The sequence below is a fragment of the Dermacentor albipictus genome, chromosome 10 (assembly GCF_038994185.2).
Source record: "Dermacentor albipictus isolate Rhodes 1998 colony chromosome 10, USDA_Dalb.pri_finalv2, whole genome shotgun sequence".
Taxonomy (NCBI): Eukaryota; Metazoa; Arthropoda; class Arachnida; order Ixodida; family Ixodidae; genus Dermacentor; species Dermacentor albipictus.
In genome coordinates, this window is record NC_091830.1 from 38,593,457 (window position 1) to 38,610,164 (window position 16,708).

Genomic DNA, 16,708 nt, shown 5'->3' on the forward strand with positions numbered 1-16,708 from the left:
AATAAAGATCTGGTGACGTAATCGTTCCGATTATCTTCCCTCGGTGTACGGTAGGCGGGTTGTTGCACATGCATTGCCCTCGGGCAAGTAGCAAATGTAGTGTTGGTGCGCTAGACAGTGGGAGGCCATCTTGACGGTGGGCGGACAAGGCAATGAACAGGCTCGAGCTGTTAGGTTGATCAGGATCCGGCTGTGACGAAACCGGAGGCTCGAGTTCCAAGGACAAGGAGGCTGTGGCAACCTGTTAAGGAAGCCGCCGGCGGCCCGTGTCACGCCAGCGCAAGAAGCAGCTGACGGATTTAAGGGCACGAGCGCCAGCACTATGCACGGTAACGAGGCGACGAAGGTGAGCGAATGTCGTAATCGCTGTAGTGCTGCCGATCCCGTTAAGTTATGGAGTATGCAGTTTAATAAACTGCTATATTGGTGTTGGTGCAACGTCAGAAATTTGAAAGCCTCGTGCTTATACTTGCTGCGAAGGAGATTGCAATAAACAAATATTCAACAATATTTATTGTAAACACAGTTGCAATAAGCCGCAGTCTTTTATTGCAGTAGTGCTGCCAAGACGATTCAGTTATGGAGTATGCAGTTTGTTGAACTGCAATATTGGTTTTCATGCAGAGTAACATATTTGAAAGCCTCCTGCTTCTACTTGCAGCGAATGATATTGCAAGAAATAAATATTCGTAAAAATTATTTAAAACACATTTTCAATAGGCCGCAAATATAATAGTAGCTGGAAATGCCAAACATATTAAGTGGTGCATGCGAAATCATCACATTCGAAAGCGTTGCACATGCCTAGCACAGTCCGTATGGCATGTCCTTGAACTCGTGGAGGCCGTCCGCCGTAAGGAAGGTGGTTTTCTCGCAATCTATCTCGTCGACTTCTATTTGCCAGTAGCGAGTCTTGAGTTCCATCGATCGGAAATACCCTTGCAGAGCCGGCCCAATGCGTCGTCTATCTGTAGAAGCTGGTATACGTCCTTCTTGACGTTGATCAGCCGATGATAGAGCACGCATACACGCAGGGTTCCGCCTTTTTTTTTCACCAAGACAACAAGAGAGGCCCCCGGTCACATCAAAGGTAGGATGATTTCTTCCGTAGTATTTCACAGAGTTCAGCATTCCACCCATGTAGAAACTCGGTACGGGCTCCTACGGAGGGGCCGAGTGCATATTGGTCCAGCGCTCGCTTGCCCACATACACATTACACGGGCTGACGCATGCATACACGCACAAAAATATTAGCTCAGGCGCACACATAAACACGCGTATGCTGCTATGCACACATTCATTTCTCATCTTGCTTTTATCAGTTGGAACCCCCTTTTCACCCGACCTCGAGACCGGGTCGGCACCTCGTTTATATGTGTATATGTGCACATGTTAAGTTTTATGTTTATGCTCATAATTTTCAGGTAGCTACCGCGACGTATGTCACATTAAGCTCAGAGCCCTCTGTTTTTGACAGTGACTATGTGATCTCCTCTTCTCTAGATGACCTTTTGACGTGGTGTGTCGCGCTCCCTCACTCAGCTGTGATTGTTGCCGAGAACTGGGCTTGTATATAGATTCTTAACTTTGGACCCACCCCTCAATTTCTTCTGGTAGATACGCACGTCGGGCAGCATATCACCTTTAGACGCACGACACTCTGGTTCTCACTATCAATGCTGCACAGTCGTCACCTGGAAGCCCCAACAAAAGTACTGCGCTATGACCCTCTTGACAGTACGATTGTCCCTGACATCTGGCCTTCTCAGTCTGAATATGTTCACTGTTTTTTTGTAACTTACTGGGATGCTTTTTATATGTGTCTTCGCCCACCTTTGCTATATATCACTCGTTAGTTAACGCATTGATACTCGGTGTGCTAGACCTATCCACAGGCACCCTTACTAAGTGTCTGCGACTCAACGCCATGTCATTCAAACAGAAGTTGAGGAAAGGCTGACTAAGGACATCGAACCCACTGCGAGCGCTCGGACGTCAGAAAAAAACGATAACACCTGATGGATCTGTATCGATTATAGGCACAGGAACAAAACTACAGAATAGGACGAATGCCCTTTGCAGCGAATAGACGATGCACTCGACTCGTTCCATGGCAAAAGACGCTATTTCTCCATAGATTCTAGGTCCGGCCATTGGCAAATTGCCGTTGAAGAGCAGGATCGCAAAAAGCTCACATTCATTACACGCGATGGGCTCTACCACTTTAAGTCGTTTCCTTTGACTAGTATATTGCCCCAGCAACTTTTGAAAGAATGACAGACTTCCTCTTTCGCTTGTTCAAGTGGTTAACTTTTTTATGTACCCTTGACGGAGTCGTTGTTTTCTCCCCTACATTCCTACTCGTCTACAACGCCTATCAGCAATTTTGCAGCAATTTCGCAGCGCCCGGCTTCAAGTCCTTCAAATGCCATTTCGGCCGCCAATACATCACTGTACTTGGCCATCTTGCTGATGCGGTGGGCTATCGATGCGACCATGTCACAGCATGCGCTTTTACGAACTTTCTGACACCCCGTTCTTCGCAAGACGGTCGCTCAATTTTTGGCCTCTGCTCTTGCTTTTCTCGCTTTGTAAGTTACATTGCAAAGATAGCATGGCGTCTCACATGTCAGTCCAAGGAAATCGTACCTTGTAAGTGGGTCCTGCCTTTTCGCAGCTCATCGCACTACTGACTAGGTCACATTTGTTGGCTAACTTTGACAATTCTTTTTCCGCGGAAGTCCCTAACAGAAGCCAGTGGCCATGGCATGGGCATTGTACTGGCTCAATGTCCATGTGGACAGGATGGTGTTGTTGGATATTCCAGCTGGCTCCTTTCCACCGCTGAGCAAAAATATTTCATTACAGAGACACAGAGAGTCTCTCGATCTTGTTTCGGCCACCAAAAAAGTTCACCTTTAACTGCATGTCAGATCTTTCAGCATCGTCACTGACCGTCATTCTCTACTGGCTATCTTCACTCAAAGAACCCGCGAGTCCACTGGAACGCTGGCCATTACGGCTTCAAGAATATTCATATACAGTAGTCCACAAGTCTGGCCGTTCACATCTGGTTGCTGACTGCGTTTTCATGTACCCCGTCGATGAACCATAGACTGCACCGAGCGAGTACAGTCCTTGTGTGCTTGCCTTTTGTAAAAGCTTTAACATTGATCGTACGCAAGATTATCGATCGTTTCAACTTCCAGGCTTATGGTGCCTCTCTCCGTCTCTCGATTCCACATGATGATAATTTACATCATCGAAGTTTGCTTTCTGATAATTCTGACCACTTATTTTGTGATTCCGACATGCCTCTGCTCGACTATTCTAGGCCAGCTTCGCAATAGGCCAACAGCGGACCAACTTGGCGATTCACGTACATAAGGTCGCACGCGGCGTCACTTCTACTGGCCAGGCATTTTGGGCTCGCTGTATCATTATGTGAGATCTTGTCACCTTCGTCACCAAAAAAACTGCTTCTGTACCCGTACACCAGCCAATATCGAGTGTGCCGACAAGTGACCGACGTAACATACGAAACCTCTCCATTGTTTTGGTCCCCATCAGCTTAACCACGCGCCAACATGGTGCGTGTCGTCCACCTGAAGCCCTGTTATTTCCCAGACTCCAATTAACCCTTTGTTGTAGTGGACGCTTTCCATGGCATCGTATTCCGACTGCACCAAATTGGTTCTTTCACCACCGCCGGGTAATAATATGAGCCAACTATCATGCGGATGAAGGTGTTGCACAGCAGACGAGAAAGGAGTGGAGTGCCAAGGCTCGCCTACCTTGTTGTACCACTCCCTGTCACTGTGTAAATATTGTATGCAAAGCCTTTTTGACATCTCCCCATGACAACATTGACGAACCCCACTGTACAGCTTCTTCAACTCTGTTCGAGCTGGAAAGTTGGAACGTCACCATTGCTGAAAAGATTTTCTATGGTTTCTGACTTCGCGCAATCGTAGAGGCCACGGAAAGACACTAGTTCCAAAGGGTGGCATCTCCGTCAACCATTCATCAGTACCGTAAATAATTCACTTGTGCACAGGAGGGTAGTACGACCAAGCGATGGAGCTTGGCCGCTTATACACCACGTGAAAGTATTACTTGCTGGTGGACTGAAATTGATTGGGCAGAGGTCTAAGTGGAACCCTCATATGCCTTCCCAGGTTTGATAAAGCTGGCTTTGTGCCGTGGAAACGTTAGGCGCTTTGATCTGTGCGATGCTTCTGCAAGGCCAGCCACCTTGTCTGTGGATTGTTGAGGGGTGCTGTCGTCTACAAAATGGGTTGGATACCTGTTTTCCAGATGTGCCAATTTGCCTTACCGAGTTTGCTTTCACGAATGTGAGCACGTGATGTGCGTGCAATCTGCATAATTGTTGTATATATATTAAGCGCTCATGATATCTGCACTTTTTCTTTCTTTCACCACTCACATCTCTAGCGCTCTTAGCTGTTCAAGGTGTTTTGATAAATAAATAAATTTATAAATAATAAATATTTGGCCAAATGAAAGGTCTCATTTTCAGCGGCTTCAAAGCATACGCAATGGGAAAAGAAATTGAAATTGCATAATGCAATAAAGACTGATAGTTTCCCAATTGTTAAATAAAATTTATTTATTTCCTTTTATTTTAGGCAAAAACCATGTTCCACGAATTCTTATTACACTGCTGTTAGCATGCCTCAACTGTACCAGCTCCATCTTCAACTTCTGTGTGTTTCTCCGTGACATATTGATATCCAGGTGCTTGGTTTTCTTCTGGATGGCTTTTTAGGCAGTGTCTGCAACGATATCGAATGCGCAATAAAAATCATATAAAGAATATTTGAATTTTATTTCCTTTTAAATGTGCTTTGCTGCTGCGTTGCACAGGATTTAGAAGAGTTTTTCAATCAATTCGTGCGAGTAATCGTAGCAATTTTCGTTTTGCAGCCACAGCTTTGGCGGAAACTCATGGCGATTCTGTGTGACATTTCCAACGTGCTGAAGCGGGTTCGTTATCGGGTTCATCACGTTTACGTTATACAGCTATGTTATATAAGCATAGCATGTTTTAAGGGTGATATTTGAAACGGAGCCTGTAAATATGTAAGGCCAACAGAGGCAAATGGAGATCACATGTGAATGTTTTGTTCAACTGCGCTGCGACTTAGTCAGAATGCAATTGTGTTATTTTTATCATTTTGCTGAGTAAAGTCACGCTACTCTTGTTCCTGGTCCATAAGTTCCATTTTAACTCATTGCGCCCAAAGAATTCTGCCATAGTTGAACATGAGATTGTTATTGTGCTCTAATAGATCTTGATAGCAGGAGTCCTATTGAATGCAGGTAAAAAGATATCGAGGTTATTTGGCCTAATGCAAAGCTCTATTGCGCTTTCTCATATATATGTAGAATTTTCTGGAGGCTTTGCACAAGTATTTCCATATGTGTGCATGTGTACATGCAGTGGGAGCACCCACATTATCGGCTAGCAGAATTAGCCCTTTAGAAATATTAAAAGGCTTTGTCGTGGCCATGGTCGTTCAATCAAGGGTCAAAGTGTATCGAACCTACAAACGCGACAAAAAGGTGCCGACCATGCTTCACTTTGCGGTTGTCACTGTTGTCGCCGACTTGGTATTGCAGGAGCTATAATAAATTAAATAAAGTAACCGTGGTGTTCTTTTTTACCTTTCTGAAAAGTTATCTACCTTCTACCACTAACTATGCAGCTGATACATGGCGTGCCACCTGGCGTAATAATATGTAACTTCAATGAAAAAGGCGCACCTATGGACGCTACGTGGCACGCATCCGACATCGCGAGGCAAGTGGCACGATATGATGATAATGTTGATTTATTGGCATCCCCTTTTAAACGCGTGGAGAAGTAGTCACCCAGACAGCTTTATTTCACAAGTGGCACGATGTGATGCTTATAATGTTGTTGATGATAATTTATTGGCATCCGCTTTGAAATGCGACACCGATATAGTCACCTAGCCCGCCCGATTCAATCAGGAACATAATATATATTTTTATAGCATTCTTGTACACACCTGCCTTAACTTTCTTGTACATATCTCCCTTAACTTCTCTTTCTTCCTCATACCTTTTATAGCTGTCTTGTACCATTACCTCAGCATCTGCTACATGGCGTTAAGCTTGGAAGAATAATATGCATCAGCATTTGAAAATGTGCTCGTATCGATGCTATGTGGCACGCATGCCACATATGTTGAGTTACGGTATATGGCTACCGCAGGGAAGCAAAATTGGGCCCATGTTTTCCACGTGCCATTCCGTTGCCATTCCGTTGCCATTCGCCAAGGTACCTAACAGTGGCAACATGGCAGCGCCTATGCAGCACAGACCACCCGCATGAATCCGAATTCACCTTTGTTACTTGCTCTGTACCCTATCAGCATGAAACAAACGGCGAAATTCGTCATCACTGTCTCATGTCAGGGTCAGGTCAAATCATCCGGTATATCGTAGTTATTGAGTGAGGATGTTTCTGTTCATGCTTCTAGGAAACTAGACACGGCACCAAGCCGTAAAAGTGCTTTCCTTTCTGGTTAGTAGATGGCGCAACAGCATTAGCATTCGTGATGCGTTTACAATGCGGAAAGCTATACCGGCCTAATTGTTCACTGGACCATTAATTTACTAGCCCATTCTAGCATTGTGCATTATGACGGTAGAGAGCAAATGACATGTAGACACCAATTAGACGCCAAGCGCACGCTATGACGCAAGTGAACATTTGTATGGGCATTCGCGCTCAAAGCACGCTCAGCTGGGCCCATCGTCTACTAGGCTGTTTCCAGCCTCGCCGCGTCATACGGCGCTGACGCCCGGAAAAGTCGCCGCTCCCGCACACCAGCTAAAGATTTGGGCGACTGTACCTCACGTGGAACTGTGTGACTTAATGTATCTGACATTAAGGCACTCGAAACAATTATTCGGATTATCCGATCAGAATGAATAGCGAGTAATACATTTACTGAGAGCGCAGTCAATTGCCTACACGATCAAGCTTATGTGCGCTGAGAGTATGTTGGTGCAATCATGCAACTGCTGCCTATCTTCGACGTCCAGGGTGGTGCGTCACTGAAGGTATGGTGACCCACTGGACAAGAGAGGTGACACTGCGGCTTTGTACAACCTGTACTGATGCTCAACTGTTCATGTGCATTTTCTTTTTTTTGTGTATACCACTTATTTTGTTATGCCAGTTAGGCAACGTTCTTTTTCCGTTTAATATTCTTGGATTTGGGATGCTGACGCTACACCTTTATATTTATCTTGACTATGTTGAACAGCCTGCATGTTTGCGCATTATATATGCATTCCCCGAACATACATCGATACATCGAGAGTCCCAGAATTTGGTGGGCATGCGTTTAGCTTAATGACCTTCTCTTTTATTTTTATTTATGTGCACAAATATATGGGACACCTTGTAGAGGCGCTTCGTTATGTGTGTAGGCCTATGGAGTTGCCACACTATCGGCTACCAAGATATGTCGTTTAGGTGGAGTAGCTGGCGTCGCCAAGGCGATGCTAGTGCAGGGTGTTTGGAATCTATAAACGCAATAAATGGCTGCCAAAAAATGCGTCGCTTGCCTGTCGTCACTGTTGTCGCCCTCACGGTGCCAGAGGAGTGGACGACGGATAAAAATGCCCGCACCTGTAGCATTCTTGCTGAAGCTTATTAACAGGTGGTAGTCAGCCTTCTCAGGCGGTCATCGTCACATATAGTGGACAGCGACCTGTTTTCAAGCAACTACACCAGCTGTTCTCCAGTGTGTAGGTCATTTTACTGCATTTACCCGGGTAAAGGGTGGATTTCGAAAATTAAGGCAAATGCAGTTATTTCTTTCATTCGTGTACCTAATTGTTGTAGTTTACCATTTACTGGTGTGTTCATATTGGTTCAATTTTCCTTGCTTTGTTTGCTGTTTTGTTGCGTAGGGCTTCCCGGCCTTCCGGTACCGAGGGGCGGCGAAGGCTAATGCTGTGAAAGAAATTGCTGAGAATGTGAGATTCGTTTTCTAAAAAGAAAAATAACCAGAGAGGCGATGCAGTCTGAGTATCCGGAGCTCTGTTACTCCGCAAGCTGATGTTGGCATGTATATTTGTAAATTCACCTATACATACGGAGTAGTTGCTGAGAGCAATGTTTACAACGTGTAGCCTGACGACGAACGGAAAATTAATGTCCAGGAGCCCAGGTCAACGGCGCTACCATAGGGATGGAAGGCCGAGCAACCGCCCTTCGCAGCATCTACTTAAACTCCTACTAAGGATCAGTTACGTGAAATTCTTGGTGAAATTGCTCCACTACTCTTAATATAGTACGATTACCAGCAACGCATTCAGAGCGCAGTCATGTTAATACAAATACCACATGCGTTGAGGAGTTTGAGTTCTCTTGCTTATATCACAGTGCCGCCATTTTGTCGAGCGCAATGGCTGTAGTCTCTAAAGCAGCGGGCCCACGTTGGCGGAATCCGCAGAAGACTATTGGGTATAAAAGGGAAAACTAACTTCCGGACATAGAAAATGCACCAGAAATGCAAAGTATTTTATTTATCTTTTCAGAATATGCGCGAGATATTTAATATAGTTGGAATACTTACGAGATTGTGTTGTTCACTTCGGTGAGGTCCTCTGGCTTAAGCGATACAAAAAAAGAGATAGGTTTGGCTCCAAGTCTGCAGGAGAAAACAAAGAGCTCGTGAACATGCTGCGCACTGCCGGATATATGAGGAATATGTTCCCAGAGTTTTTAGTAAGTGAAAAAAATCCGCAGAATGCATCTAATGATGACTGTCGAGAGTAATTGGTGTAGCCATGAATGAATGTAACCAAGCTATCCATTGAGGTATAGAAGTACATATGAAGAGTAGATTGCAGCGTGAATCCACATTCATACGCCTCTACCAACACACGGCGCCATCTTGCGCCGCCGCCGCGAACCCTGCGAGTGCCCTCTGACATGAAGGTTTTGCAGGTGTGTACAAACACTGAGAAACGCCTTATGTGCCAAGCAGACCCCATCTCTGATGCTTTTTGCTGGACATGCTTTTTCAATCTAGTGGCGTTGCCTTGAGGTTCCACATGGCCTCCGAGACGAGGCGGGTGGCGTTATGTTGCCAGAGATCGCTAATAATTCTCCAATTGCTAGTTGCACACTCAATGGCACATACGCATGAGCCCGAGCAGACTAGAGGCTCATTGAACAGTGGTACACACCCAGAGCATTAATAGTGTAGCTCGCTAAAGCACCTACGTGAAAGAGGTGTTCTATCTTTACGCCACCTACGTGGCGTAAACATAGAAGACCCGCCTCGCGTGCAAGAGGTCCGTGGTTTGAATCCCGGTCCCGCGCAATTTTCAACATTAAAAAAATCCACGTGTTCATAAAGTTGCACAAACAGGCCTGGAGTGTGGCCTGATCCCGGTGACCAGAACCGGTAACACACTCCCTCACCAGAGCAGGATTGGCCACCCTGGTGCAGTACTTGGCCACAAACTCCTATATGAACACAACAGTATATATTAACAGCTTCCTATTCAGAAACCCTATCAGCTTTTGGGTCCGTGTATGCGCACTGCTACGAAGTTTCTCTGTAAGGCTAGCGCTCCTAGAACAAAAATCTCGCCACATGAACTCGCCTTCTTAAAACAAATATCAAATGTTTCGGTCGACAAAGGAAAACAACGTTGGTCGGAACATACTATCGGCTCAATTATTGAGGTAGAAAGCTGAAGTGAAGGCCCGCTTTGCAGTTTGGTACGGCTTTGTCCTGAGCATTGTGGCACAGCTGCGTAATGTTTTGTTCGCCAGCCTTGGGAGATAGGGTGTGCACATGGAGGGGTAAAGCACTTTTCTTCTATGACATCTTTTAGTATTTCCAAAATACATATTTTGCAATGTATATCAAAATGACAGCATGTGCGTAGTAAAAACTCATTTACTTACATATAAGCCGTTGATTTCGCCGCTCTCCAATAAAAATTGCTGTTGTTAAACGAATGCCTCACTACCGCTGCATTTGATTCGTTGGTGCAAAACGTTCCATTGGTTGACACCACTGCCGAGAAACAGAGCTGAGGTTACATTTTTGCCGCACATGAACATGTATTGCAAAAGTAGTAATTAGCTGCTGGGTTACTTTATGCAAAGCGTATGAGTTTCAGACTGTAACTTGTATTTTTCTGTCCCGTATGCGTATATTTGAAAAGCAGGTTAGTGTCTTAACGCCAATACCGGTTACGTCTCCGCAAGTTGGTTCATGATTACTAAGCCCGCAGCCTTTATTATTCAGTGAGGAAAAAAAAGAGGCACTACGCAGACACATATGGCTGAACTTTCACCCACGGAAGGCACTGAGAATTTAGCAGGTCCTTCGCAGCCCTTTTACGAAAAAACACGAAAAAACACGAAAAAACAAGTTGAGGCTGAAGTTCTTCCATGCTATTTATTATTCAGCTGTTCGGGTTGATCGCGAAAAGTTTGTGCTAGAGCCTTTTTATAGATCCAATCGTGTTGACCATGATTTTAAGGTCCGTGAATTTGCGACAAAAACTGAATTGTTCAGAATGTCTTTCTTTCCTAAAACCATTAGGGAATGGAATAGACTGCCGAGTGATGTTGTGAGGGTTGAATCAAATGATGCTTTCTTTTTGATCTTGTAGATTGTAGATGTGCATTGCTAGGGGCTTTGCCTTTTTTGCCGTTTTTTTTTCGTTTTTCCTCTTTTGTTATCACTTTTAACACTGTACAGGAGCAGAGGTGTCGTATGTATTCCTTCTTGTACCCCTCCCCCCCCCCCCCCACTGTAATGCCTTGGCGCTGTGGGTTCCTTAATAAATAAATAAATAAATAAGTGCCACAACTGAGACGTGAGAATCTTAACGACATTGTTTGCTTGACCTTGAGATGGGCCAATCAGACAGAACGATCGTTTAATATTTTGAGTGATGCATTCTTTTCCAGGCACAGGGAAAGCCTTCTCCCTTATATTTAGGCTGTACACTACAAATATCATGAACCAGCTAGTTTATGCAAACCGCTATTGAAGTACTTTTCAATTTCCTGCGGCGTTTGTCCTGTTCCCCTTCGTCTTGCTTAAGAAAACATTGTCCGGAAACAGCAACGACCTAATGCTGAGCTATAGTACTTTATAATTTGCCTGGAAACTGAAATCCGTTGGGATGACATTATAGGCTTGTTTGGCTCGTTTAGTCTGCGGTGGCATACTAGGAATAAGCTGCGGAATTTATTGCGTGAGGTGGCGTCGCCTTGCACTCGGGTAACATGGTCGGTGGCTGAGGTGCAGCCAAGATGAGCACTCTCCAGTCCAGCACCGGGCGTGTTCTGTACAGGGTGCAGGGCGTACTTTCTCGCCGTCGCCGCTGGAGCGGCCGCTGTACATGGCAATTCCAGAGTCATGCGCGCTATTATCATGCTTCTCAGGGGAGACCTGCACCAAGCGGGAATTCTAAAGGATTCCCTACAGATGACTTGCCAAACGCCTGCTGACTGTTGTCAGTGCATGGTCAGAAATGGTCAGAAATGTATTCTGTTGCATCTTCCTTTAGTCCTCCGGTCCACAGTTCTCAGCAGTTGAACTAAACCAGTTTAATGCTTTTTTGCTTCGCACACTAGCCAAATGACGAATAGCGATAATGCAAAGATGATCCCAGCAATGCGAAACTGGCCATACATTTAGGCCGAAGGTGGAAACGTTAGAAACTGAAGCTTTGGTGTTCTAGGTGTGGTCCTACTCAAAAGAAAAATATAATTGTTTAAGTGTTTTCTGTGCCCTAGGCGAATGCAGCAATATTATTCACAATTATAGGGCGCAGACGGAGGTATGCAATAGAAGAATTAAGCACCACAGACGAGCACGAGCCTGTAAATATAACCCACACGGTTTTTTGAGTGACACATTTTGGGGGCAAAAGAAAAATGTGCTGTGCTGAATCGGCAATGCACTTGCGAACAAAGCCTAGCTACAGTAGACGCTCTGCCATTTCAGTGAACTATAAAGTAGCAGATTATACAATCAGGCCCCGTAGTCTGCAAGTCGAAACGTATTGACACGTGTACTTCATCTTTTTCCGGGTGACCACGCTTCGCCACCTAACAAATGTTTTCGAAAAGCGCAGGATGCGCCTGCATGTATCGGACGTTTCACAAACGTTAGTGATTGTTCTATCCACTGCCTGTTCTCACCGAACCTTCTGTAATCTTATTTCTAGTATGCGTGAAGCAAATGGTGTAGAACTTTCTGGAAGACAAGCGGACACCAGTTACTCTGGAACCTTCGATGACTGATGTATAAAAGCCGACGCACTTGAGCCGCTGAGCAGAGTTTTGACAATCACCGAATGTGTTCGCCATTGTCGCCGTTCTTTGAGTGTAGCCTATTGTTTAGGGCACAAGTTGGCCCTATAAAACGCTAGTTTCGTAATTCGCAGTTTTGCTGCTTTCTTCACCGTCTCTACCACGTTACAGTATGGACACTGAAAAGGTGAAGTAATTTTTGGGCATTTCCGTAAAGTTTAGGAAGTTTTATGAAATAATGGAAATATCATGCTACCGGGAACGCAATGACAAATGTTTTTCTCGGTGAGTTTTCTTTAGCTTACGCATTTGCTTTGCAGAATAGTGCAACCCTCGATATGACAGTTATTGCTTTTGTGAAGCTTACTCCATTTTCAGGATTTGCGAAGAAATTTTCGTTCGTGTCCCAGTCTTTGAATTGAAGCTTATTTTGGGCTCGTCCTCGAACACGCTTACCTTATGGTCGCCCATGGTACTGGCGCAACAGCACCGTAAAGGTGTCGGTAACGCGTCCAAATCGCAGAGCTAGCAAACGTTTCATTCAAAAGCGACGCTTTCTTTCGGTGAAGCCTTCATCGGTTACATTTTTCAGTTTACACTCCAGTGAGGCCGATGAAAATATGTTATTCAAATTGCTGCCGCTTTGCCAATTTCGAAATTATTACTTGTCTTACTCACTGAAAATAACTACTTAAATTGATGCTACTGCACGATGTTTTCTTGCTTGTGGAGTGAGTACTACATATTGTTTTTGAAGGGAAGGCTTGTTCTCTAAGGCAAGCGTTAAAGAGCCGTCATTTGCCATTTACAAAAAGCAACCTTGAGGGGGTTTTCGTTTGCTGCAGGCTGCTCTGTCGTGGGTAATTATAAAGCGACGAAATGCTCTAGTCACCACGGACACCTTCTAGATTTGTATACCATTTATGTTGTGCGATATATAGTTCTTAGTAATAAAATCTTCATCGCAATTACGTTATATTACCAGTAACCAAGAAGTACACATTATATCAATATATTTATAAGGGTTGTTGTGTTGCTGCTTTTTTTTTCAGGGAACAAATCAGCCTTTTCCTTCAATCAGGTACAAAAGGTGCAAGACACCCCAAGAGCTCCTTTGAAAAGTATAGACAAAAATGTAGTGGTGTTCAGTTGACCAACTACTGAATCAGGTCGTTTAAAAAACAAGTAATGTCTTACTTTCGAACCACATCCATTTACATTTGGACATGCATGTATCTGCATCTACACAATAATTTGGGCATAGCCACGCATACCTGTGTCAGCATCAATGCTGTAGGACCGAGAGGTGTTGCCACCCAAAGGGTGCCTGCAAAAATAGATGCAACGCACTCTTACTTCGTTGGCACTTTCATAATTGTTTCCAGTCATGAACAAAAGAATCTAACACGTGAACATTAATCACGAAAATGGGAACTGCCAAGGTAGTGAATGTTTATGTAATAATGGCTAATATGTAGCAGAAAACATTTCTACATAACACTTAACAATTATAGAATCTAGCAGCGCTTTCCAATGTGTTGTACGTATTTGTCGTGTTCGCTAACTTCACAACTACATTTCGGTAATGTTCTTTCAGGCCTAGCTAGCACTCGTCATGCTCTTGCCTAATTAATGAGTTTCTTAGGCTTGAGCGTACATTCTTGCTGTAGAGTTCCGAATAGCGTCAAAACCAAATCAGTGTCGTCATTAAACTATGACAGCACAAAGCTAAACCGAATATAATCAAATGACGAACCGAGCTACGTCTTGCGAATATTTGTCCACAGAAGGCAAAAGCAACGCAATAGTTGCAAAGGTAGCACGGCGCGTTTTAGCCGAAGCGGAATTCAGAGCTACTGCTGAATTGCAATAATATTTGTGGATAAATCATACCACCTTCAAGAGCAGTCACTGATGCTCGTGTGCATTTCACAACACACAATTTTCAACGCCCGCGCATAGTTTGGTCAGACAGGTGACTTTCACCATGAAGTGGTGATAGAGATGACTAACTTTCCAACAGAGTGATACTTGATTCTGACACTGTTAAAACAGTGAGAAAGTAAAATAAAAAATAACACTCGTTGGAGAAAATAAAAAAAGAAATAATGGGACAAAGAAACGCGTAATGTATGCGGTTCTTTGTCCCATTATTTCTTCAGTATTCGGTGCTGTCAAAAATTTAAAGGAAAGTATTAGGCAGATTGACGGAATGCGTAGGCGGACGTATAGCGGCACCATTTTTTTCATCCGTATGACGCAGGTGCCTTTCTGCTTGCTAATGATAAACAAAGATCCAAAGTAGCAAATAATTTAAAAATACCGCTTTTCTTTCTGCCCAGTTCTATGATAGCCTATATATGCCCCACTAAACGTTGCTGTCTATAAGGAGCCACTTGTTTCATTGTCGCCTTTATTTCAGGTATGCTTGAGGTATCCTCTGAAGGTATTTCATATGTGTCCTCGGAACAAATACGCTAGCCATTTCTTTTATGCGCAAGGTACAATTATATTTTAAAGCAGCCGCACACACATGTTGTAGCATAAAAACCTGACACATCAACCCTATATTAATTAGTAAATATATATAGTAAAACAAGCTATTTCACTCCTAATCATTAGCTAGAGCAAGCCGTCTTGTATACCGCTTCACCATCATTCCCAATCGCCAATCACAACAATAAACAACTGATGGAAAATCTACATTCGTTTTTTTTTTATTGAACGCATCAATTCGAATTTCCTCAGGTTTCCACCAACTGCAATTAGCTTTTTTTCTTCGTCTAGAAGCAAGGTATAGAGGGTTTAAAGTACGTAATTGTTTTAGCACAGGAAAACAATGTGGCTAAAGAAACTAGTCCCCGAACAACAACGCTCGTGACACTTTTAGAATTGCAATCAATAGCACTTGTCATTCATACCCACGGTGTTGAACAGTACAACGGCACTATTTTTTAATTATTGATTATTGTATGATATGCGATAATCTTTCAGGAAGGTAGCAGCTGCTTGCCACTAAACATTTCATTGGTAAATAGTAACGCCCGATTGCTTCTATACGGCCATATTGGCAATGATACATCTTATTTATTTATTTATTTATTTATTTATTTATTTATTTATTTATTTATTTATTTATTTATTTGGGTTCCTTACTTCTAAGGTACGAGTGCATTACAGGAAGCATTGGTAAATACAAATATGTGCACACTGAATAAGAGAGAAAATACAGGTATAAGAAGAAAAGAAAAACATGTTAGCATAAGGCTTCATGAATGGCAGTCTTGACGCTGCCGATGCCGGTGGCGGCGGCAATGGAAGGGGGAAGGTGGTTACATTATTTGCTAGTCTTTGGAATGAAATAGTCACTGTAGGTATTAGTCCGATGTGGTGGCACACCAAATTTATAGTTATGGTCTGAACGTGATGACACGTAGACGGGAGCGGAAAAAAGAATGTCTTTGAGAATCAGATTAAAATTATAGATATTTTGTAAGAATGAACGGCGAGAGTACTTACGACGCAAAGATAGTTCAGGTAAGACAAGTGTTGCTTTCATCGATGATACGCGGGCATGCCGAGAGTAATTGAATAGAATGAAACCTGCTGCGCGATTCCAAATGCATTTGATAATTTGTAACATATAGAAAAAGAGGCATGAAGCATTCAACGCGATATCTTTGCTAAAAAATGAGTGAACTACAGATACTGTGGTTTCAATTCTCTTGTACAACCTCAAGCAACCTTGAGTATGCGGCCTCACTCGTCCAACCGAGGGGGGCAGCCTACTTATCAGGCACACAAATGTAGATGCTACGATGTCAGTGCGAGCACTCAAAACGTTTTAAATGCACGCCTCGTTCGGTATCACATCTCATGTTCGTTCGGTTGCCACCTCTTGCTAACCAAGCCTTCCTTGACGAGGCTTGCCGCAGCTTTGTCAACTCATCTGGGATGACGGATACTATAACGCCTACTTTTAAGGGCAAAGATTCATCTATATACAACCTGTATTTGGCCTGGGAGTGTTAGCGCTACTCGATGGCCGTAGGGCCACAGATGTGCAACCTCTACAATGTTAATAATGATGCTTGAAGAAAAGAGCGCTACGAAGACGCGGACTAAAATAGGAACATGTACGACGGACAAGCCGTACTCTTTTAGTCCGCGTCTTTGTAGGGCTCTTTTCTTAGAGTATGCAAAACCAACTCGCCCACATCAAGCTTCTGCTAATAATGATGGTTGCTGGCAAAGTTAGACCACACTTTGGAACTTCTGTTTTACCAGCCAAGGCGACGCCATAGCAAAAAAGACGTCACAAGCGTCGATTTATAACTAACTTTCTTCCA

The 16,708-nt window shown here is 43.8% G+C and overlaps 1 protein-coding gene and 1 long non-coding RNA gene across 2 annotated transcripts in view; one reads left to right on the forward strand and one right to left on the reverse strand.

The window, feature by feature from the left end:
• Window positions 1–100: 100 nt before the first annotated feature.
• The window catches only part of LOC135911875 (uncharacterized), a 351,642-nt gene continuing 335,034 nt past the window's right edge, over window positions 101–16,708 (forward strand). Inside the window, exon 1 of the long non-coding RNA XR_011509061.1 lies at window positions 101–346. This is a non-coding gene — a long non-coding RNA (uncharacterized lncRNA). The remainder of the gene's footprint in view (window positions 347–16,708) is intronic.
• LOC135911844 (uncharacterized) overlaps window positions 4,606–16,708 on the reverse strand; it is a 44,231-nt gene continuing 32,128 nt past the window's right edge. The window contains exons 4-7 of the mRNA XM_065444182.1: window positions 13,634–13,686; window positions 9,990–10,101; window positions 8,644–8,718; window positions 4,606–4,797 (exon numbers count right to left, since the gene is read on the reverse strand). Coding sequence (XP_065300254.1) covers window positions 4,689–4,797; window positions 8,644–8,718; window positions 9,990–10,101; window positions 13,634–13,686 — 349 coding nt within the window. The 3' untranslated portion in view covers window positions 4,606–4,688. The remainder of the gene's footprint in view (window positions 4,798–8,643; window positions 8,719–9,989; window positions 10,102–13,633; window positions 13,687–16,708) is intronic.